Source organism: Haliotis asinina, chromosome 14 (genome assembly GCF_037392515.1).
Source record: "Haliotis asinina isolate JCU_RB_2024 chromosome 14, JCU_Hal_asi_v2, whole genome shotgun sequence".
Lineage (NCBI taxonomy): Eukaryota > Metazoa > Mollusca > Gastropoda > Lepetellida > Haliotidae > Haliotis > Haliotis asinina.
In genome coordinates, this window is record NC_090293.1 from 25,261,206 (window position 1) to 25,284,211 (window position 23,006).

Genomic DNA, 23,006 nt, shown 5'->3' on the forward strand with positions numbered 1-23,006 from the left:
GAACATTGTCGTTACAGACGTGGTTCCGTAAAAAATCCAAATACACGACTATGAAAATTGTTGTTGTAGTCAACGTCGAGTATTTTGACAGTACTAACATGAAAATTGTCGTTTTATCAGTTGGTGGAGAAACACGAATAAAAACCTGGCTCAGATTTCAGACGTACAAAGGTGTGCAACCGAGTACAATGTCCATACCAAGATTTGTAGGTATTTGTCCGGATATTGCTAACGCGGTTGTTCAGCCATAATCACCATAATCCCATTGTTAATTATTAGCCTGGGCCCCGTTTCTCACAGCTCTGGTAACGTTACGACTATCTTAATGACAACTAAACGTCGTCACAGGCGACGTACAGCTGTAATGGATATGTCGTCATCATGATTATGACGTTACAGTCAATGATGACGGGAGACGCTACTTCTATCTTAAGTCAATGTTGCAGTATAGGAGATACGAATGCTACGAGAAAAGTTACGAGATCCTAGGGTTACGAGGTCTTTCGTAGTAACTCGCTTTGATTTTTATATTTACACAAATTATACAGAATATGCACACATTCTCTTGAGTATGTTCACGTGGCTGGGCCTTTTTCATCATTAAAGAAGACTCTAGCCTTTCATATTAAAACATAGGCTACCAGTTGCGGATGTATTGCGTGCGTATTTGGAATGACCAGAAAAAGCGCTTTCAGGTAAAAGGGAGACAACTCTATTATCCGTACGCCGTCTGTAAAGGACTGTGTGCTCAGATACAAATGCGTAGTGTTTTGAGATGCCATGGTTGACTATTAGAGAATCGTATTGGCAGTCCACGTGCCCTTAGAAAATAGTACAGCTATACGCAAAATTAATGAAAATAACGTTTCCTGGGAATATGTATGACATATCTCAAGTTGTTGTTAAGAAAAAATTTGGAAATGAAGTAAACGTTGTTCAGTTGGGTTAAACTGGATTTTCTTTGAGGTAAAGAGCCGACGTACTGCAATGTACATTACGTCGTATGACGACATTGTTAAAGAGAGTTTTATAATGTACCTGTATCTCAGCTATGTGCTCCGTTACACCAGGGATACTCTATAACACTATATAGGCTCCCTGGTTACACACAACTAGTATGTCTCGCAGTCCTCAGTCCTATTTTCCAATCAGAAAGTATATTATTTTGCAATGCCTTTGAATCGCGCTCCACAACCTTTTCTTTTTATAACTAAACGTAGTTGCGCTTATTAGTCAAAATTATTTCAGAGACTGTACCAGTTGGTGCCAAGATACTCGCTTTCGGGCTGCTAATTTTAAAAGCCTCAGGCAGCGATTAGAACTCTGTTTCCTAGTTTTGTGTGGAGCATTCGTGACAACTTATATTAACTAATTATAGTCTCCCATAGGCGCACTAAGTATCTGGTAATCAGGACAAAACGATTTATTTATTTAAAATGTTTCCATTTGATGGTTTATGAAATCTAAATGAAAGTACTTATAAGTGTCTCAATATCATTTATCTTCATTTCAAACGGCAGAAATATTCAAGTTAATTTCAGGCGAACAATTCATGATCATAATGCAGTTTGTTCTACGTTCAAATAAATCATATGGAAGAGGTACCCATGCAGTGGTCGTTGTGGGCACCGTCAAAGTCGTCGTGGTACGACAACAGCAATACACCAATCACCAAGTCTGACATCCGGCCACTTTACTTAGTGTCAGTAAGGCCGCTTGCAAAAAGAACGTAACTTGCTCGGAAACTGTTCTAACCCGAAATTTATTCTGGATTATTTCAAATATTTGATAACTGATGTGATAACTTACATTGAATGGTATCGATGAGTTTTTTTAAAAGCTTGTAACTGAAGCAGTGTCGTTTTGTTTAATACTGAAATCCATCCAATATTTTTCAGTCGATGGAAGTCGATTCTCATGGTCACTGAACGGTCTGTGTGAATTTACGTCTTTGGTCAGCAGATCTATTTTCCTGATTGACGAGATTAGAGTGACGTCCCTTGTCAATTGCGGAAGCAGGTGGCGCTACACAGGAAGTACACGTGTGGTGTTTTGACGTTCAGTCAACTTCAATATTGTTGAGATACTGTCAGTTATAGGAGAATCAGCAAGGTTTTACAACAATCAAAATGCGAAGGGCACATATAGGTAATATACACAGATAAATATGTTTCTTTTCTCAAATTTTCCATGTGTAAATACACATGTTTATTGTGACACTTACACACATATATCGCTGTCACTACTAACACAAGTCTAACCAGCTGTGTAAAGTCGCAATATTTATTAGTAGACATTCCTTGGCTAGTGGAAAATCAGGTATGTTGTTAAACGCCAGTAGTCATGTTCAAACACAGTAAATATGATCCCGAGGATGAACTGAAATCTGCTTTGTATTTATATATTTATAGGGCTCTCATTTCGTCTGTTTTCTGTTACTTGTTGTTCACAGTTTATCACCACGAGAAATAGCTGAATGCTTTGAAAGTGAATGAAAAACCCAACAGTCAGGATGAAATATCAGAATTGTGATGGGGTCATGACATTACCATGCATCACGACATGAGGGGATGCTTGACAGGGTGATACATGGTCATGTTATGATGGTTAGACCCCACAGTGGTTCTCGGCTACATACTGTGTTTGTCAGATCTTGACAGACTTCTTGTACAGAACCAGAGCAAAATATCTGGCTTTTATTATGTTGACGTGTTAAGGGATGAGTCAGGATCTTTTGTATAGTAGGAGATGTATGATTGTAGTCATTGGTGGTAGTTGTTATATTGCAGGTCAGATATAAGGATCCTGCTTCGGTTAGGGGAAAACCTTGTTATCATAGTAGTCTACACATTGTTTACTATGTATACCAACTATAATTATTAGTGGTGTTCTGAAGAATTGAAATAATGGAAGATTGGTCAAGCAAATGACTAAGCAATCACTCACATATTTGCATAATGGAACACAAACGATCTTAGTGTTTGAGACGCTGAAACACTTGATATTCGAACATGTTAGATGTTCTCAGGGAATGGAAACATGTTTAATTATTAATAAACCCACTTTGCTTACTGAAAAGTCATGACTGAATGTTCCTTGACTCCAGAGGGTCATGTTCATGATAAATTAGTCATCACTTTAAAGTAGCAAGTTCCTTCGTTTTACATTGGATGTGAGCTTTGCATTTGCAATTAGAGAAGGTTAAAAATAAAAGAAAACATAAACAGAACCATGTTATACTTACCTGCAGTGATAACCTGAATAGGAAAATCTGAATAATGATGCTAATCAAATTTTTTCCATGACTGCATGTTGATAAAGAACCAGTTACCAATTGTGAGATTTCAACCAATTCCCAACACTGCTTGTTATGATCAAGGTGGTAGTGTTTTCACAGAACTGTGATCAGGTGAGATTGGATGACAGTGCCAGCTAAACCCTGTCAGTAACCATAGTAACTGCATATTGTTGTTACAGGAGAGATGGGGTACCAGAACCAGGCCCAGATGGTGGAGGAAGAAAATCAGGTGTTGGAAGAAGCACTGTCAGGGAAAGTGAAGGCTCTGAAATCTGTGAGTTGAATTTGTGGCCTGATTCTGTTGTGTGAAATTCATTGCGTAAGTACTATTTTTGTGGTTAGAAGTATGTCCCCAGCAGTTCATGCTATTTGTAAAAGCCGATGATCATTTTATAGGTGGGACTGTCAAAACTGTCAATGATGTGGTCAGATCCACTTGGCTATTTGAGCCAGTGTCTTAATGTGGAGAAATCGTAAGACACACTCACACCACAAGCACCACCGAAAAACCTCAACAAAAACAACAACAAAAACCTAAACAATATACAGGTAATAAGTAATCAGGATGTTGGAAAGGTTTCCTAGGATTGGGCATGTACATTCCAAATTGCTGTCATGGTACCTCATTTTAACCTGCTGAAGTCAGTTATTTATTCCATTATACTACTCAAGAGAAGTTCAGGAGTGCTATGATGTTACAACAGCAATCTATCACAGCATGATTAACTACAGTCATCTGACAGGATATGGTGGTCCTCCCCGACCCTACAAGGTCACCAAGAATGTTTGGGCAGGTCCAAATTGCTTGAGCTGTAGGATGGTATAAAGATTTCTTCTGGACCCCTATTGCTATATAAATAATATATATTCATTTTCAGAACAAAACTTCTTTGAAAAGTCTTAAGTTTTCATAAAAAATATAATTTCAGGAATTCAGTTCAAGAAATGAGTTTATACAATAAATGAGCAATACGAATGTCTATAATGACTAGTATGTGGTAACTAGCAAATCTGATCCTGTCACACAATATGTCAATGAAGGTCCCTCCGCCAAATAACTATTAAACTGATAAACTTGGAGAGGTCAAAAGCAGGGTATGTGGTATTTTACAGTCAGAATTATGTTTCATTTACTGGTAAACGTCTCAACCTTCCATCTTGTTGTGTACAAGTCTGTTCTTTCTCCCCCACCTTTGACTCATGTAACTAAGTTATGCTACATTCTTTCTGTACATGTTTGCACCAAAAGAACAAATAATTCAACAAGTCTGCTTGTCATGCTAATGAGAGACACAAACCGCTGAAACAGATATTTTATGTGCATTAGACTCATATGAAATGGACTGCAGCGGATGTTAAGAGTATTAGATCTTCTTGTAGTAAGAGTTTCTCTTTGTCTTTTTCAGTTAAGTATTGATATTGGAACAGAAGTAAGGACACAGAATATGCTCTTGAGAAATATGGTGAGTCAGATTTATCTAAACCTGTTTACATGAGCAACCCATGAAGATCTTGCTTAGGAATTAGAATTGGTCTTCAGCAAGCCATGCTTTTCACTAATGGTGACTAATTGGTTTGGTTAAAAGACCAGTTAATCAGCCAGTCAGTTTATGTTGAAATGTCACAACAGAATTCCCTATTTTTATTCACCGTGCATGTCTATACACTATGTTGTATGTGCACATTTGGTCACATCACTTTTTTACTTGGTTATCAAGCACTTTGTAGCATAGGTATTGTAGGTAAACCTTTCCCCTCTTTCAAAATTCTGAATCTACTTCTTGTCATAGCAATTCATTTGTTACAGGATGATGACTTTGACACTTCAGGCAACATCCTCCAGGCGACGATGGGGCGGCTGAAGGCACTGACAAAAGCTGGACACTACAAAATCTGGATATACATGATCTTGTTCTGTGTGTTTGTGTTTGTAGTCTGCTGGTTCATTGTGAGATTCAGGTGACCGAAAGTAACGCCTATTTATACTGACAACTACAAACATGCCAAATAGAAAGACATTGAACTCAAAATCATAACATTAGTTTTTACTCATTTCAGTCGAAACTGTATTGCTATTATTATTATTTTAATGTATGCGTTTTCTGTGCATTTCTTTGTTTACTAAAACCGCCCTGAATGCAAATCAAATAATTTATGCAATATCATAAGCAGGAAGTGTAAACAGAATTATCAGGAATAAGGTATTTTGTACATAATTAATAATGATACTTATTGGAAAGGCATTCTGTGTGGTTAAAAATAGTTACATCTCTTCATGCATATGTTCCTTTAAAGAAGTTAAGGTCAAACATGGTGTTACGAATGAAGTAAAAAATATGATCATAATGAAGATTTGGTAGTGGTTTAGGCATGACAGATTAACTATTGTAATATGAAGAAATGGCTGATTCATCTTAGCATAACATTAATGATAGTAAGAGGAATTAAGAGGTTTACTCCTTTGAATTCCATATTTGCTCACTGTATAAGCTCCATGAGAATGTAGTCAGTGTTTTCATTGATCGAAACAATAACTGGAACAGGACTTGAAAACTTGGCAGACGCTAAAAGATGGACTGGTACCTCAACAGATGTCTCAATGGTCCCCTCTCAATGTTTGTGCAACTAAGAAGGCCATTTTGTTGCAGTACAGGGTTATTGATTACAGTCTTGACTGTAACGTCATCGACTTTAGAGTGATTCTGTTCATTCTTCATCGCTCATGCTGTCAGTCTAGTCACTCGCTGACACTCTGTGTTAGGATTTTAGTGATACCCCATTTGTCTTCGATGATTAACGAAGAGGGCAAAACTTTAACCCAGGCATGAGACTTGGAGCTAGAAGATAGATTGTTTGTAAATGTTGAAACTGAAATGTTTTTGTGAGTGTGCAAGTTTTACCCATTGTGTTTTTTGGTCAAACTCTAATTTAAACAGGACAATATGGGCTGGTTTGTAAAAGTTTGAGTCTGGCACACAGTACTAGGATAAATTGTTGTAGAACATACTTATTGATGTCAAAGTATTTGTTTTCGTCACATTTTAGTTGCCATGGTATTGCAACCAGTACCTTCCTGATGAAACTTGTTAAACAAATCGTGCTACCATGGTTACTGTCTTTATGTATTGCTACCCGTACCTTCCTGATGAAACTTGTGTTAAACTAATCCTGTTACCATGGTTACAGTCTTCATGTGTTTCTTCCTGTAGTCAAGTCGCTCATTTTAATGAAACGTGTCTCACTATGGTTATAAGTGTGATTCAGTTTCCATGGAGTCAGCATAAAGGCAGGGGTGGAAATAGTCCACTGCTTGATGCCCCAGTCCAGACATTTTCCTGTTGTTTAAGCAAATATATATCACGCTGTACTAGTGTCCAGTTAACTTTTCCTATGTTAATTATGATGTTTATCTGTAAAAAAAAAAAGGAAATTGTCCTGTATGGTGAAAAAATGATCTGGGAAAGTGATGTTACATGAGCCTCTATACAGGGGCAGTTATTAGTTCATTTCCACATCTGACAGGATATAAATCATCTGTATTCTTGTGTTACATAGGACGATATGGTTTAAATAAATATTGTTTCTAGGAACTAATTATTTGTATATGAAAGAGATGCTGGACATGTTACTGAGCTGTTTTTCTTGTTCCCGGGTGTGATGTTGAAGTAATTACACATCCAGGAAGAGTCCTGCCTATATTGTTAGCGGATTACATGCTGTAAATATGAACATACTATTTTATGACCATTGTGAATACTGCGTGTTGTAAGCAAGGTGTACATGTGAATAAATCTACTTTTGTTGTTTCTTACATGTGTTTTTGCTGCTCCTTGGTGTGGAAGGTAGAGAATGTCCTGCATTTGATCTGTTGATGCAGTGTCACTGACTGACATATTGAAGTAGGTGGTAAGAAAGATTTTTTTCTCTGATGATTATATTGAAGGAAAACCATGTTTGATGGATAGTTAACTTCTCTATGGCAATGAGTGCCAACTCGATGTGCAGATATTAACACCATTATCAAGCAAGTGACCATCACTGATGATCCATAGAACTTGTTTTTTCTTCATCTTTACAACTTCTAGAATGCCTCATAAAGATGTTAGTGATTGTAAACTCAACTGTGTAGAAGTTGGTTCTGGTATGGCAATGTAATTTTAAGTCATGCTTACCAGGGCCCCAATTCTTGTAACAAACTGAAGTTTTTACTCAAATTTCAAACTGAGTTTGACAAAATAAAACAGCTGAAACTCCACTGTATTTTTAAAATAAGAAAACCCATACATACTTAATTAATCTATCCTCCAACAACTTAAATTTGTTTCAAGAAATTTGATGAAAGTGCAAAATATGTCAATAAGAACAGTTATTCTCTTGCAAAAGAAAAAAAAATCCAAAGAAATGTAGTAATATATACAATAGGTCTCAATAACACTCCCTTGAAAATATTGTATAACTGACCAATCAGCTTCAATCATAGTGAATGAAATAATCAAATGGTTATGTACGAACAACCAAGTCTGGACCACACAATTCAGTGATGGACATCTTGAGCATCCGCTGGGACATGATGACATGTTTCAATGAGGAAGTCAAAACATTGATTACAGAACAGTCCTGTTTTATGGGTTCACATGGGTACATTGTGATGCCCAAGTCTGGTTTGCCACCTTGTGATTTTGATGGAACATTGCTAAAAGCGATGGACAACTCACTTCACAGGAAGTACTCCACACAGTGATAAAGAAGGACTAACGGTAGTGAAAAGGAAAATTCTTTATTTTTTATGAACTAAACATGACAGGGTTCACTTCCCAGCAATAACATGTTGCTTAAAATGAATAATTGCCCTTTGAAAAAAAAGATTAAGAAATCACCATACAATCCCATGCCTACCAGCAAACCAAGCTGGATGTACCTCAAGTACATGTATATTCATAATGAATAACAGTATCAGAACTTGTCATATTTCAATTTCGTGACTTTCCAGAATTTTGCATTTTTATATGAATACACCTCTTAGATAAACTTGCGTTTTCACTTATTTCAGTCAAAGTGTGCATGTATGAAAAAGACTAAAAGAAAGATTTGTATGCTGCCGGCCTGAACATACCGACATTTTAAACGTTTAATAAGTTTCAACTTTAACATTCTTTAACTTTATTCACGGTACACAATGTATGACAAATTTGCAGTCATGGCTAAAATTAGAAAGTAAAGCTCAGAACGGGAAATACGGTGCACCTCTTACAGTTTTAACTTGAATGATCGTTTCGTGAACCACGAAACACTTTTAAACTATAACTAACAATAACCATCAACTCAAAACCAAGAAACACTTAACAACGGTAACTTTCGTTATCGTGAGACAAGGGAGTAACCGACTATTAAACTCAGTTGCAAGTAAGTTATCTCCCTTGCCTTGGGAGGCCAGTGACTTTTAACGTTTCGCGATTCAAACCTTTGTTTAAACTTTTAGCACTATTTTTGCCTTGCCACTGGAGAGAATCGAAGTGTTCAAGGCCTTGGCTACAGTGCCCTCCCAGCCTGCAATATTGCAGGAAAAATGTTTATAGCGATGATGTACTTTTTATAACATTCTACTCTTGGTATGCCAGTATCTTGTGTTGCCATGGCATTGCCCAAATGATTGTTTGAGTCAACGAAACCTCTACCTCGTCTTTCCAGGCGATAAGTCACTAAGCAATAACTTATGATTTGTGCCAGCGATTATATTTTTCTCATAAATGTTTTACAAGCATATTCTGCATACGCATAACCCAATGGCTAAGTGGGTTTGATCGCTGTCTATGAATGTTGAAGATCAGATGTCTGACTGTGGATGTGAGGGTTCGAATCCCATAGTCAACGAACGTTCTCGAAACTGAACTTCACCCAGAATTTGTAGTCCCCAATAAAGCACAAGCTACATTTGACCACTTTTTAAATGACATTGTGTTTTCATTAAATGATGAATTGGTCGTACACTTTAACACTCGGGACACGAGCACTTTACGGCTCCATGACTTCGTCAATTAACCCAACCCCAAAAACCCAAACTTCCGGGGACCCGTAAAGTGCAGCCTCGATTTTTCTTGTTTTGTTTCGAATGTTTTACAACATACATGTTAGAAATAAATACGTATTCGCAAAATATCATTTATCACTCCACTAATACTCTATCTATCAGGACAATACATATAAAGAAAATGTAAATCAAAATTTACTGAGGAAGGGTAAGAGTAATGGAAACATTCATGGTTCTGCATTACATGGAACGGGGCCACATGAGCTTGCAGCAATACCAGCATCAGGCTTTACCTTGTCAGTGACTGATCTTAGCACTATTTATAATCCCAAACTACGCTCCAAGGGAGATATTGCTTGTGTGAGATCAAACGTTATCTCATTGGAGACTCAAAGTTATGAAGTCCAAAACCTGTACATTTAACAATGTTATGACGTCATAGTGCTATGCCACAATGCAAGTCTAATGTCAGCATCGTGTTCAGAGATGTAAATATTTCACTGAACCCTAACGAGGAGTGATTTTTTTATAGAACAGAATCTCATCCTAGTGTCTTCTGACGCTCATGGATAAGAGAAGAAGTATAATCGTCAGGCCTGGAATATTTGTATCACTATTAGCAGCTCGAGTTGGTATAATTCTAATCAGTAAACAGTTGGGTGAGATTCTCTATGTAAAGGGTACCTTGCTATCAAGCTCCAACAACAAAGAGCTACTATCATGAGCTCAGAGTTAAGGGACGTATTTGCTGGTACTTGCATGGTTAGCTTAACCACATATGCACATAAGAAAACAATAACATTTGATATGTATGAAATCAGCAGTTACCTGGATACCATACATACCAATAATGAACCCATTATAACGAACATACCTATTCAAATTGGAATACCAGTCATTAACTTTGATTGTTAAATAAATTACAAATTACCACAAGCGTTCGTATTTACCATGCGTTTTAAGCTGAAATGAACAAACAAAATAAATTACATTCTTCTTGTAAAATTATCAATAAATATATAAATGCATTCAATCTGCATCCAAAAAATCTGTGGCTGGTGAATGTAGGTGTTATATCCTTTCTCACAGAGGTGTAAAACTCAGTAGGTAAATACACAGCGCATCGTATCATTATACTGAATGAAATAAGTTCATGATCATAAGCATGTTTGGATATTTTTTTTTGAAATTTTGTGCACAGTCTTCCCTACAAAATAGTATCCCCCTAATACACATGATCCCTAACTTATTTTGTTCAGTATAAAACACCACGAAACATATGACATTTTTATCAAGAAATAACACCTTTTCAAATGATTTGCATACACGCCTCAAAACACTAAAGCACCTTGGGTACCGTATCATGCGGTGTTCCCACTTCCTGGTGGGTGTAACATTATGATGGCATAAAAACCATCATACCTCTGCTGTGTTGTGGCATGGTGCATCTAATCATTTGTTAGAGACCGGTAACATGACGGTTATCCCCGTGCGCTCTCCCCGTCTGGTTGACACTATCTGGTGATGTTGTGACAGCTGTTGGCGACAGATGTCTGTGGCCCCTTTGTGGAGAGATCCAGAAGTACCTGGGCAATCTCCTTCATTCCTTCCTGAGACTGAAACCACAACATATGTGCTGACAAAGTGGGTGAATGCTGAATAAGGTACAAATCAGCAATATTACACGAGACTGATAAAACAACGGTTGATGTAACGATCAATGTCCACAACCATTCTCTACGTCACTGCGTCGAACAAACCTCAGCCTGCTCAAATATGACGATGCGCAAGCGCAGCCTACAATAGGAACCAGACAAGAAAACCCGATCCCGCCTAGTCGCCTCGTATAAGCAGCCAGTCTTGCTTTACTCACCTTAGTGCATTGGAATCTGAAGACAAATATTTCATTGGGTACTACAGTAAATGAAGAATTTGAGTTGGTATCGAATTATATCGTATTGTCTTTTTTCTTACACAACCATCCTTGTGATCAAGTAAAAGAGAGATGACAGTTATCTTATTTCTAAGACGATAGCAAATGACGATCCATTTCATGTCGTTATTGATGCTACTTTCGGTTTCTACAACACTTGTACATCGTATATGGTATTCAGTGGAAGATATGCATCTACAGATAGTTTATGTACCTGATTTGTTAATCGTACTGTCAGTAGTGTGTTATATATCCACAGACAGCCCCAGGTTAGTAGAAATCAAGTCGGGCCTGTAAAATATCCACAGTCACTGGCCCGAGTGACTAATGAAATTTCATTTTGTAGATCTATATCTTTCTGTGACTTATTATAACATACTTTTAAACCATCCAAGATCATGTCCTGATAAAAATGTTCATCATATTAGCAGCAAAATTATGAAACCCGTGTCTACATTCAAATTTCCGGCTTGTGACTCATTTTGTGGGCTAGTAACTCCCAGGCATAGCTAGCCGTCCGGCTAGCAAAACGTGGAAACACACGCTGACTGTCAGTATGTTCGTTAAAGTCAGTGAGTGAGTTTTAGTTTTACGCCGCTTTTTAGCAATATTCCAGCAATATCACGGTTGGGGACACCAGAAAATGGGCTTCACACATTGTACCCATGTGGGGAATCGAACACGGGTCTTCTGCGTGACTAGCGAACGCTTTAACCACTAGGCCACCCTACCGCCCCATGTTCGTTTAAACAAACAGGTCCTACAACAATGTACCATAATTTGTCCAAAGCAAATTGTCTTTGAGCGAATATTTACGGTCATTCTTTTGCCGATGTTTCTATCAACAAATCCCAGTTAAAATCTCCTTTTTAACTTTGTGAATGACCAATGTCTGACACAAAGCGTCACATATATATTTTAAAGAATATCCAAATACTGAAGACTACAAGTGATCCCCTTTGAAGTCTCCTCGTAAAGTGAGAAACGTGTTGTTACAACACCTACAGGGTGAGAGATGCGGGTATAGGGTATTGTGTACCTACCTCGGTGGAGTTAGCTGGAGTAGGAGTAGACAGACTGGGAGCGAGAGAGGGAAAACTGCAACCAGAAACACCACGACAGTTACGGAGAGTTAGTGAGTGAGTTGGGTTTGATTCCGTTCTCAACAGAATTATGGTTAGAGTTACGTTGCGGAGTCTTGTGGAAGGAAAGCCGGAAGTCATGTACGTTTCAGACATTTAAACTGTGGCGAACTCCACCAGTACAGGTACGGTGCCGAGAACTATTGAAAAGCACCAGGCCCAACCTGGATTCGAACCCACGTTCATACGTTTCTGCGCCCAAAAGCATTATCCTTGCACAGCCGATTGGCACAGCAGATTGCTGTACCAGACGACTGATCCAGTCGTGGAATGTTAGTGATAGAAATGGTGTGCTGGGTAGCCTATGGTTAAAGCGTCCGCTCGTCATTCTGAAGAACCGGATGCGATTTTGCACCTGGGTACTATGTGTAAATCCCATTTCCGGTGTTACCCTGCCGTGATATTGCTGGAATATTGCCAAAAGCGGCGTAAAACCATACTCACTCATTGGTGATAGAAATATAGTCAGAAGAGAATGTATTAGAGTGCTGCTCATTGTTTCAACAGTCTTACGGTTAATCCTCAAATTCGGTTAAACAGTATTTTGCGTATATTCACGGGACAGTGCAGAGGAAAAATGTCATCAACTTACTCAAGAGCCTCCTTTGCGTCCACCATGCAGTTATCTTTACGTTTTAAATGTGTGTGGGCGTTAGGTGGCACCGTCTGACTGGCTGAGGCGGAAGTTGTCTTGACATGCGCAGGCTGGCCGTTAACGATGTTGTCCTGGCTTGTTGGTCTTGAGAACCTCTTAGACCAATCGGACACTGGAGGAAGAGTGGTGTCCTTCGTCTTCGTCAGCTCTTCCTCTGTTATGCTGCACGATCGCTTGAGGTTCGGTTTGCAGGGAGGCATCTGTTCTGTGTTCATCGGTACCTGTCCTGGGGCCAGCAGTCGAGATGGGGTGTCGTCTGCCATTGGAAAACTGGGCTCGAACTGACGGTCTCCTGGTCGAACTGGTTGACTTTGATGTCGTTGACGTTTCTTTGCGACGACGGAGACTGATGTCGTGCACGGTTCGATTGACCTTTTTGGCGGTTGTTGTCGAGGTTGTTCCCTGGAAGTAGGTGAGCTCGACCTATGACCTTGACCTTGCTGCTGCTGGTGCTGCTGCTGCTGGATGAAGTTTAAAGGAATTGACGGAAGAGGGACAGAGGATGCTGGGACTGTGAAAGACGCAGCAAACGCTGGAAGAGTTGTTGCTCTGAGGAGAGACGGAGATTAGTATGATAAAAGTAAAATATCTACTGATATTCTACCAGTCCAAACAAGCACTGTGGGAGGGCACCATTTCTATATTTCCCTAAAAGAGGTTGGTTTTCTTCACAGTAGCTGAGGTGAAATGGGGTTTAACGCCATACCTGAGAATATTTTGTTCATAGGACGATGTGCATGGATGTGAGGCTGCTTGTACTATCCCAGACTTAAGCTTTTCTTATAGCGCAAGCTCACTAAGATACAAATGTTACCATACCGCAGTTAGGCATGAATACCGCTCAGGCATAGTCTAGAATATACTGACTCCGAGCTGACCAGTCCTCGTGCCCATTCATGCCGACCGCCAGGCAAGTCTTTGGTTATGAGGCAGTCGAGGATCGAACCCGTGACCTTCCGCTTTCAGGGCGGACGCTCTAACCCGTACACCACCGCGGAACTTCACAGTAAGTTGTTTGGGAGCATTGGAATACAGCATGTCCCTTGTACTTTATGGAGTGGTCCGTTATAATATCGCTAGAGTATTGCTACACGCAATTCTGTAACTGGTATCCGTTGTAATATCATAGAATAATCATTTTTTGTATATTTCACATTAAACTATCATTAATTATAGACATATTTGTTTTCCCACGGAAAATTCTAAATTGATTGGTAGATTGCCTGTTGTTCAACGCACCTTTTGAGTCTGGGACAGACAAGAAAGTGATTGACACCAGGACCATCGATCGACGTACGGTATTTCCTCTAATAAGTACTTCTGGCGCTTTTTTTCCACGGATCTCCACACCCGGCGCTTGTTAGAGGCCCGGTGCTTATTTAAATACCGGTACCCTGTATTTTACAGGAAGTTATGACTGAAGGGACCATTCCTCAATATATATATATATTTAGACCAAGTATAGAACATCTGCGAAAACATGCAAATGTCTATACCTTTTTTCAGAGGCCCGGCGCTTATTAAAGTTCCAGCTCTTAATAGAGGAAATAGGGTATAGGACGAAACACATCAGCTCACTCAGCAAGCCACTCACAAGTAAGAGTTGCCCTAGTCTGTTTCTAAAATGAAAGCTGAAAATGTATACATGCAATACGGTTATCAACACAATTTACATTCAAACTTTAAATCTAAATTTTAATATCCAGCTTGATGGCGCCACTGAACTGACCTGTACTTCATGGTGGGGGTGTTGTTCATGGGCGACCACTGTAGAAGTGACTGGTTGGAGAGGTTAGGGTGGGACGGTGTGCGGCGGAGAGGGGCAGGGGGTGGTTCCTGGTGGATGGCAGGAGTCGCAACGCTAGTCCCCATCATGGCCAGACCGAATGGTGGGAGAGGCACTGTGGGCGGGTCACTGGTCAGTCGAGATGGCGTAGGTTTACATGCTGAAAACGCCCATCAAACAGAAATCTGGTACCCATGTGAGGAGTCGAAACCGGAGCCCATTTGTACAAAGCGATCTTAGTGCTACAGCTATCCTAAGCCTAAGATTGCTAAGATCACATGTTCAAGTGGACCCGATCTTGGGCGTGAAGAGCCCCATATCAGTTGTGAGACAATAACGTTTAACGTGCATCTTAAATATGGAAGTGAGATTCATCTCGGGAACATCAGAATCAACGAACGTTTCAAGCGTAATCTAGTACATAGCGATGTCCTGGATGACACAGGACTGCTGGTGGACGATATACATTCAGTCTTTCATCTTCCCGAGTCGATGGAGTTAACCGCAAACTGGACCTTTTGGATTCAGTTAAGGCCTTTGCCTCTTGGAGATATTAGTCATTAAGCTGTGAGAGAGAGTGGGTGAGTGAGTTAGGTTTTACGCTACTTTTGGCAATACTGATAGAGGATACTAAACTCGCTTCCATGTTATACCATTGTTATTAAACGAGTGAATGATTTGGTATCAAACGAGCGAAAGCGAGTTTGATGAAAATGGTATTTCACGGAAGCGAGTTTAGTATTCGTTTATTACTTCCAACACAAACTGATAGAAACTGCGGCTACAGTGTGAGGACTCCCAGTTTTTCTCGAGTCAAACAAGGTCCAGTACCACTGTGACAGCGGCATTGGCATTGTGACGTCATAACACTGAACCCTTATGAAGCCATACATCTAGAGGTATTACATGGAAGATACTAAACGACCTTCTGTGTAATAGCATTTTTATTAAACGAGTTAATGATTTGGTATCAAACGAGCGAAAGCACTATGTTCGGAGGTCCAATATACGGGGGAACATTCAACATCAAAACTGACAAGTCTTTTATGGCAGTGAGTAAGACCCTGTCGTTACAAACCGTCGCCGTGTTGCTCGCTGTCCTCTCAGCGACTCTTCTGACGACGAAAAACCCATTAACAATGTTTCCAGTTATACAATTCTTACAGTTACTTAAGTTGATAAAGACTAAATTTCAATTAAAAATGTGTTTGTATTTTTTGTCTTCGTGCAAGAGTAGCTAGTCAATATGGACTCGCTCTTTTCTTGGTACTATTACACAGGGAGTTTACGTCTATAGTGCCGTATCACTGTATTCTTGCGCGACCTTGACCTTTACGTCAAGCGACATCAGCTGATTTCGTGTTACGTGGAGAAGTTTAGAAATAAAAAATTCGACACAAATGGATAATAAAGAAATGAACACACTCGCGAGTGTGTCAGATTGTTTTTACGAAACTCGAGTCAGAAAAATCCATATATACGTATATAAACGTATTTTTTCTGACACTCGTTTCGTAAAAACAATAAGACACACTCGCTCGTATATTAATCTCTATATGTTATATTGCCGTAAAATATTACACTGCAGTATCTACCACGGACGAGTAACAAACAAACATACTAACCCGTGCATGGGGCCACTGTGTTACACCCTAGGAAACAGCTGCTGGTATAAGACTGCTGGTATGTAGGCCAGGGGGGCTCCTGGGGGTGCCCTTGGGAGACCGAGTTGGTCTGGTGGTAGGTGTGCCGGGTGTCCAGGTTGGTCAGCACCCCCAGGGAAGGGGGTGCGGACATAGAATATGGACGAGAGACCGTCTGGTCCCGACTGATTTCACGCCCCTGGTACCACTTCTTCTGCTTGTAGGAATACGTGTCCTCGTTGCAGGTGACTGGACGGAATGGCGTATAGGATTGAGGCTGCCCGGGACCGGGACTCTGCTGGTAGGACAGATACCTGACGGTCTCGTCTTGCAGGACTTGGTAGTACGCAGGTCGAGGCTGTCGCTGGGGGTGGTAGTCGGGGACGGTGGGACAGATTGGGTGCTTGGGGGCAGGGATTCTTGGCATGCCCAGCTGGTAGGTCGACGGGGAGATATCCTCACACATGCCTGCTAGAGCCTTCAGGTACTCCGAGGTTTGGATGGAGTGGTGGTACTTCGGTCGGTATGAAGTGGACACTTGAGTTGATATCAGCTTCTCACCTGACGTCGCAGCGGACCGAACGGCTCTGGCAACGTCGTGTTTCTCAATCTTCTGCTCGCTGATGGTGTCGTAGGTGAAGTTTTGAGGTTGGTACTGCTGGTGCACAACGTTGTTGTAGAACTGGTTCTTCCCGGCATACGGGATGAAGAAGTCACCCGAGGGTGTCTTCTCAACTTGCTTCAGCTCCACCGATAATCCATCAACCTGTTGGAAATCCCCTCCGTAGCGACTCTCCCCACTCTCCTCTTTGTGAGCCGTGTCCTCCCCAGACAGCAGATCCTCTGGGGAGTCGGACAACCCATCCGAGCAACTGACGTCAGCCTCAATCTCGCTGCAGGAAGACGGGTGGCCGCCTTTAGGTTTGTGAGACTTGCTTTCTTTCTTTAACCTGAGACGACGCCTGGCATTTGCAAACCAGGTCTTCACCTGGCTTAGAGACAAGCCGGAGTTCTTCATAAGCAGGTCCTTGTCGATCTTGGACGGGTATGGATCCGTTGGATGATCCAGGAGCCACGCCCTCAGGATCTGCAGGGCTTGGTCCGGGAGCCGGGTCGTTGGACGTGTCCCGTTCGGGCAGATGTGCTCAGGGGGCAGGAATCTGTAAAAGACAAGTTATGGGTGACCTGTTGCTAACGCCCTCTTTCTTCGTGTCGACCCATGTTAATTAAACGATACATATATAGATACTGATCGTGATAAACTCAAAGGTCCAAATCGCCGTTTTAGCTTGATAAAGGGGCAAAGCTCTAAGCGAAGCAGGTACGTTGTTAAAAGCCGAATCCCCAATTCTGTGGTTACTGGGGACATTAGTAAAACTGAATCACTGATCAGTTTACATCCAGTGAATCAGTAACAGTTAACAGATTTTGTCATCAATCTAACCTTTTAACAATAAGATTTAGTTGTCATGCAAATGCATCTGGGAGAAACGAACGACTGGGGCCTACCGGCTAGGACCAGCAGAAATAGGCTTTACACTAATACCATGTGGGGTGAGTGAGTGAGTTCAGTTTTACGCCGCTTTTTAGCAATATTCCAGCAATATCACGGCGTGGGACACCAGAAAATGGGCTTCACACATTACCATGTGGGGAATCACGACTATTTTCCAACATATTTAAACATAATATTGATAAAACTACAAGACGAATACATTCGAGTACTAAATACAGAACAGGTCTGATAACGATTTGCATAAACAGTACTCTCACATTGAGGATACTTCTTGTATGGATAAACGACTTCAGTGTGCTGGTAGAGGTGCAATACTTCTGTGGATGGGTGTACACTGCATGTGTGGTGAGTGTGGTTTTAAATCGTTCTAGCAATATTCCAGCAATATCACAGCGGGGTTCACCAGCAACGGCTTTCCCATTGTACCCATGTGGGAATCGAACCCTGGTCATCAGCATGACGAGTGGACGCTTTATCCCTTAGGCTATCCCACCGCCCCTGACTACACCGAGTACCGACTCACCTTTGTCGTATTCTGTATCTGAGAAGGGCGTTGAGGGGTTTCCCCATGCGTTCCTCCCACTCCCTGTAATGAGCCTCGTCCCAGATGTCCAGCAAACCGTCCTTGTTGCTGAAGTTGCCATTCTGTAATAGTAAGTCATCCTCGTTGATCCAGGGTATGTTATATCTACACAGTTAGGCTAAGCACCCTGGAAGTATTCGCTTATAGTTTCATTCATGAAGTCACTATCGTCCCTGTCTTTGATATGTGAGAGGGTTTGGTTTTTCCCTGCTCTTAGAGGCGGGCGACAAATGATACTCATGGTATCCATGGCTTTACTCATGGTATCCATGCGGTGGGTCGAATCCACGTTTTCGGCTTGACGGCGTAACCCGTCAGTAAGAGACCAACCCGACGGTAACTCAGGAAAGATGTTCTCTGACACAAGGTGTGATAGCCAAGTGGTTAAGGCATTCGCTCATCACACTGTAATCTGAGTTCGATCCCTCACATGGTACGATGTGCGTGTCGAATTAGCCTGACGATTGAGCGACTTACCACTGGGCTATAGCCTCTCTGTTAAGGTATGTGCTGAAGCGCAGTTTAACAATACACCTACAATATCACTGTGAACGATCTAAGTGATGTATCTTACACATTATACCCATGTGGGAATCAAAACTGGACCTTAGGCGCGAGGAACGAACGCCTCAACAACAAGGCAATATCTGTTAAGTCAGCACACAATTCAGGATTGTTTTATGTTAATCGTAGAGAGTGGGGTGAGGTGCCACACCGAAGACCGAGGGCTGCCCCACTGCCCCTCGTAATGTGAGGCAGCTTTTTCAGATGCAAAGAGACCTATGGAAAATGGTTCTAGTTTCTGGGAGAAAACACAGGTGTCAACTGATTTCATCAGCATCCACGTAACATGCACACCGTCATTACATTGATTGTATGAACATTTTAGGACGGCACCGTATTGTCGACATACCGTAATACATGTATAAAACGTCACGTGACAAAGCTTTCATGTACCGCTATACAACGGAATTGCTAAAACATCGTTACAAGTTTAGTTGTCAATAATAATTTGTAAAGTTTCACCTAAAATCTTCACAGAGACATTAATTCATGGATAATGTGTTTCCCTTTGAAATTACCCGATCTATTTATTAACATGCTACTGTTATTGTTTCACCGTGACCTGATGCTCAAGAATTCACATTTCGTTTCTCGTTTCTCAATGGAACTATCAATTGATTTTTAATTACAAATTTGACACCCCCAAAAAAACCAACAACACACACACACACACACACACACACACACACACACACACACACACACACACACACACACACACACACACAAAACAAAAAAAACAACAAACAAAAAACAAAAAAAACAAAAACAAAACAAAACAAAACAAACAAACAAAAAACGTTTGTTCAGGTAGAAGCATTAGGGATTTTAGCTCGAATTGTCTCAATTTATAGAAATCCGTATCACACTGCTTACGAAGTATGCATTCTTGGCATTCAAATTACGGGCATGTTTTCTGTTATCACAAATATAATGTGTATGTTCCGAGTGCTTACTGGTGCAATCTACTGTGTCACTTTCTACTGCCAGCGCCCATTGATTGATTGATTGATTGATTGATTCATTGTATCGTAATACGATTCAATAACATTTATTTGCCAATATACAAAAAGTGTGAGTTTGTCATATGTGTACAATCAGGTGCACATGTTAAAAGCAGAAATATGTCACTGTTTTTGAAAATGTTCAGCAATCCCTTTCCCAGTCCCCACATTCTGTTTGAAATGTTCATGCAATACAAATTTTATTTTCTATTTAATTAGGATTTTCTCCCTTAACCCAAGCCTTAATATGCAACCGTTATATTGAATTAAAGTATGTGTAACTTTATTGCTAGACTAATATGCTTTATCTCCGAATACTAGTGTATATAATTTTGATAATGACAAATTAACCTATATAAATTGAAAAGGAGCCCCAGGGAGACCAGAGATTTAGAACCTGACGAAATCAAGACTTGCCTCATTAAGGCTAACATATTGCAGAGAGGGCTTGGCAGGATGTATAATAATGTGAGAACGACTGCTTTACTGCTTGCTCCCTCTCATAGTAGTTCAAATGTAGCTAAGGGTAACTGTAAACGCCAGGGTATATAACGGTCTTGCATTTTATGTAAATTGTAAATGCTAAACGACAGAGAACATGATTCCAAAATTATTGTGAAGCAGTTTTAATTAGATTTGAAAAAGGGTACATCCGCGTTACACAATTTCACGTATATATTGATTTAGACGAAATGACTTTTTCGTATAATTTGTATGAATAATTTTCTTATTATACATCCCCTTTTCACACACGTTCCTACATGTCTAAAATGCATGAATACAACATAATATCGCCGCAAATAGCTTGAAATTTGGTGATACGTCGTAAAGCAATATTCATTTATTCCTACAACATAATGTTAAAATAGTTTCTAAAGTAATTAATTTTCTCACCTCTAACAGAGAAAACACTTCATTATATTTTCGCTGCGTCATCCTCAAGCTCAACAACGCTCGGACGAATTTCTCATTCTCTTTCATTTTGTCCAGGAAGTTGTCATCCAGACTGTTCACAAAATGAACCATGTTCGCGTAATGTCCCCCCTTCACGAACATGTTGGCAATTTCAGCGGCTAGGTTAACATGAGAAGGTCCAACCTCCAGTGTTTTGATAGCATCCCATGCTTTGATGTAACTTTCAATACTCTCCTCTTCGCTGTGCTTGTTCGAAATATTCCAGTTTGACACGGAAACGCTTTCCATTTTCTCAAATTCGTAGCACCTACTGTTCGCTTCTCTACAAGTCGATATCTGATTGGATCCTTGAGATTTCTTGAGCTATATACAAGAGCATATTACATAAAATTCAAAACTGCTCGTGGTTTGTGTCTTGTCTATGCACAGACTGGTGTCAATAGACGAAAGATCACGGAAATATCGACCAGCACATGCAGCACGTGCAGTCTACAAGCTGGGCGCACCCACCTTTGGCTTGCCGCCTTCAGAAATGTGAAGAGGGTGTCTAGTTTTCTTTAGAACACTTGTGAAAAATATTCATCAGTTTGTAGACGTTCCTATTACGAAAATATATAAATAAATATATAAATGAAAGCGATAATTTTAGAGTGGCTCTATTATACCCTTCCTTGGCAGTTATACTGTTTCTGCCTAGTGTATATGCTATTATAACGCATGTATCAACAAAAATAAACAATTATTATCATATACTTAACTATTAAACTAATGCAATATGACCTGACCATCATTTGCATGTGTTCACGATAACTATGCGTAATGAACATATATACATGTAAATACATACGTAATCCAACTGATCATTTTGACGGCATTACGTAACGATTTGGTTTCGAACTGACCCATCACACCTATGTCCACCTACGCTTAACAAGGAGAGAGTTGTTGATTTCACCAAGCTTGACCTTGTACATTCACCCCGCATGTGACACACAACGTTTTCACAAGACGTCGACATACGTTATGCCTGAGCAGTCTGGGTTCGAGCCCAATGTTTATGTATTCGGTCGACAACTTTAATTCGGAAAGCTGTCGAATTAGTTCTTGAGGTTTTCTTGTTCTGTAGATCAATACCGATAAATTTCAATACTGTTTAAAATATTCATTATTCTATTAAATTGTTCCAACAATACCACGGATATATTTTTTCACATTAATAATATTAAAAATTTCACTGTCTCTTTATATTTTGGGTCACGTGGGCGCTATTTGATTTCGTCATGTTTCATACTGCTGAACAGCTTGCAGGTGCAGTGCCAAACCAACTACGCGTGTCGCACGAGCACCGTGTCACAACAACGCGCACACATGTTGTTTCTCGTGTCTCACACGAGCCAGGTTGCCATATATGGACTGAGGCTAATTTGTGACGAGATTGATGCGAATTGGTGAGCTTGGGAGTAAATATATGTGGATAAGTGGCATAAATTAGTTGAAATATATTTGTTAATTTCATTTACAATATTCACATGTTATGTGTCAGAGTATAATTGGTATAATTTGGTGTACAGAAAACAGAAACTGACTTACCGCACCCACATTGTAATTTCAGGTATCACACACTTAAGGTTTCATATAGTATTACTTGCAGTTGTTTAATTAACACGGTGATGTATCAATATCAGCCCCTAGCAGAGTGAAACCAAACTGACCCTTTCAGTGGAAAGAATAGGGCGTCAGACGAGAGAGGGGCGGTGATTCGAGCCCCCTGTCACGTCAAAAGATGGGCACTGAGAGTATACGGCAAAGATTGTTTAGATCAGTGTGATGTCGGTCAGTATGATATGTTAGAACGGGGTATTCATAAGGTGCGAATAACGCGATTAGGTGATCAGACTCGCTTGATGAGGGTTATCGTGCCCCAATCTCGAAGATCGAT

General features: G+C 40.3%; 2 protein-coding genes across 2 annotated transcripts; one reads left to right on the forward strand and one right to left on the reverse strand.

The window, feature by feature from the left end:
* The first annotated feature begins 1,989 nt into the window (after positions 1-1,989).
* Positions 1,990-7,109, forward strand: LOC137261734 (BET1 homolog). The gene is made up of 4 exons (XM_067799517.1): positions 1,990-2,148; positions 3,478-3,572; positions 4,705-4,761; positions 5,106-7,109. The coding sequence occupies exons 1-4, from the start codon at positions 2,130-2,132 to the stop codon at positions 5,259-5,261; spliced, it is 327 nt and encodes a 108-aa protein (XP_067655618.1). The 5' UTR covers positions 1,990-2,129; the 3' UTR covers positions 5,262-7,109.
* A 952-nt stretch (positions 7,110-8,061) lies between these two features.
* LOC137262163 (uncharacterized) lies at positions 8,062-21,399 on the reverse strand. The gene is made up of 7 exons (XM_067799943.1): positions 21,047-21,399; positions 18,525-18,646; positions 16,468-17,645; positions 14,786-15,002; positions 12,994-13,605; positions 12,303-12,357; positions 8,062-10,942 (listed from the first exon to the last, which is right to left on the reverse strand). Exons 1-7 carry the CDS (start codon positions 21,353-21,355, stop codon positions 10,841-10,843), a joined length of 2,595 nt encoding a protein of 864 aa, XP_067656044.1. The 5' UTR covers positions 21,356-21,399; the 3' UTR covers positions 8,062-10,840.
* Between the last annotated feature and the right edge of the window lie 1,607 nt (positions 21,400-23,006).

Bases quoted from the DNA above. Each gene is read 5' to 3' on its own strand.
- LOC137261734 (XM_067799517.1), top strand. The intron at 3,573-4,704 runs GTGAGTTGAATT...TGTCTTTTTCAG, and splicing joins AAGTGAAGGCTCTGAAATCT to TTAAGTATTGATATTGGAAC. The intron at 4,762-5,105 runs GTGAGTCAGATT...CATTTGTTACAG, and splicing joins ATATGCTCTTGAGAAATATG to GATGATGACTTTGACACTTC.
- LOC137262163 (XM_067799943.1), bottom strand. From the start codon at position 21,355: ATGGAAAGCGTTTCCGTGTCAAACTGGAATATTTCGAACAAGCACAGC. The intron at 18,647-21,046 runs GTGAGAAAATTA...TTACTATTACAG, and splicing joins AAGTGTTTTCTCTGTTAGAG to AATGGCAACTTCAGCAACAA. The intron at 13,606-14,785 runs GTCAGTTCAGTG...GTCTCTCCTCAG, and splicing joins ACCCCCACCATGAAGTACAG to AGCAACAACTCTTCCAGCGT.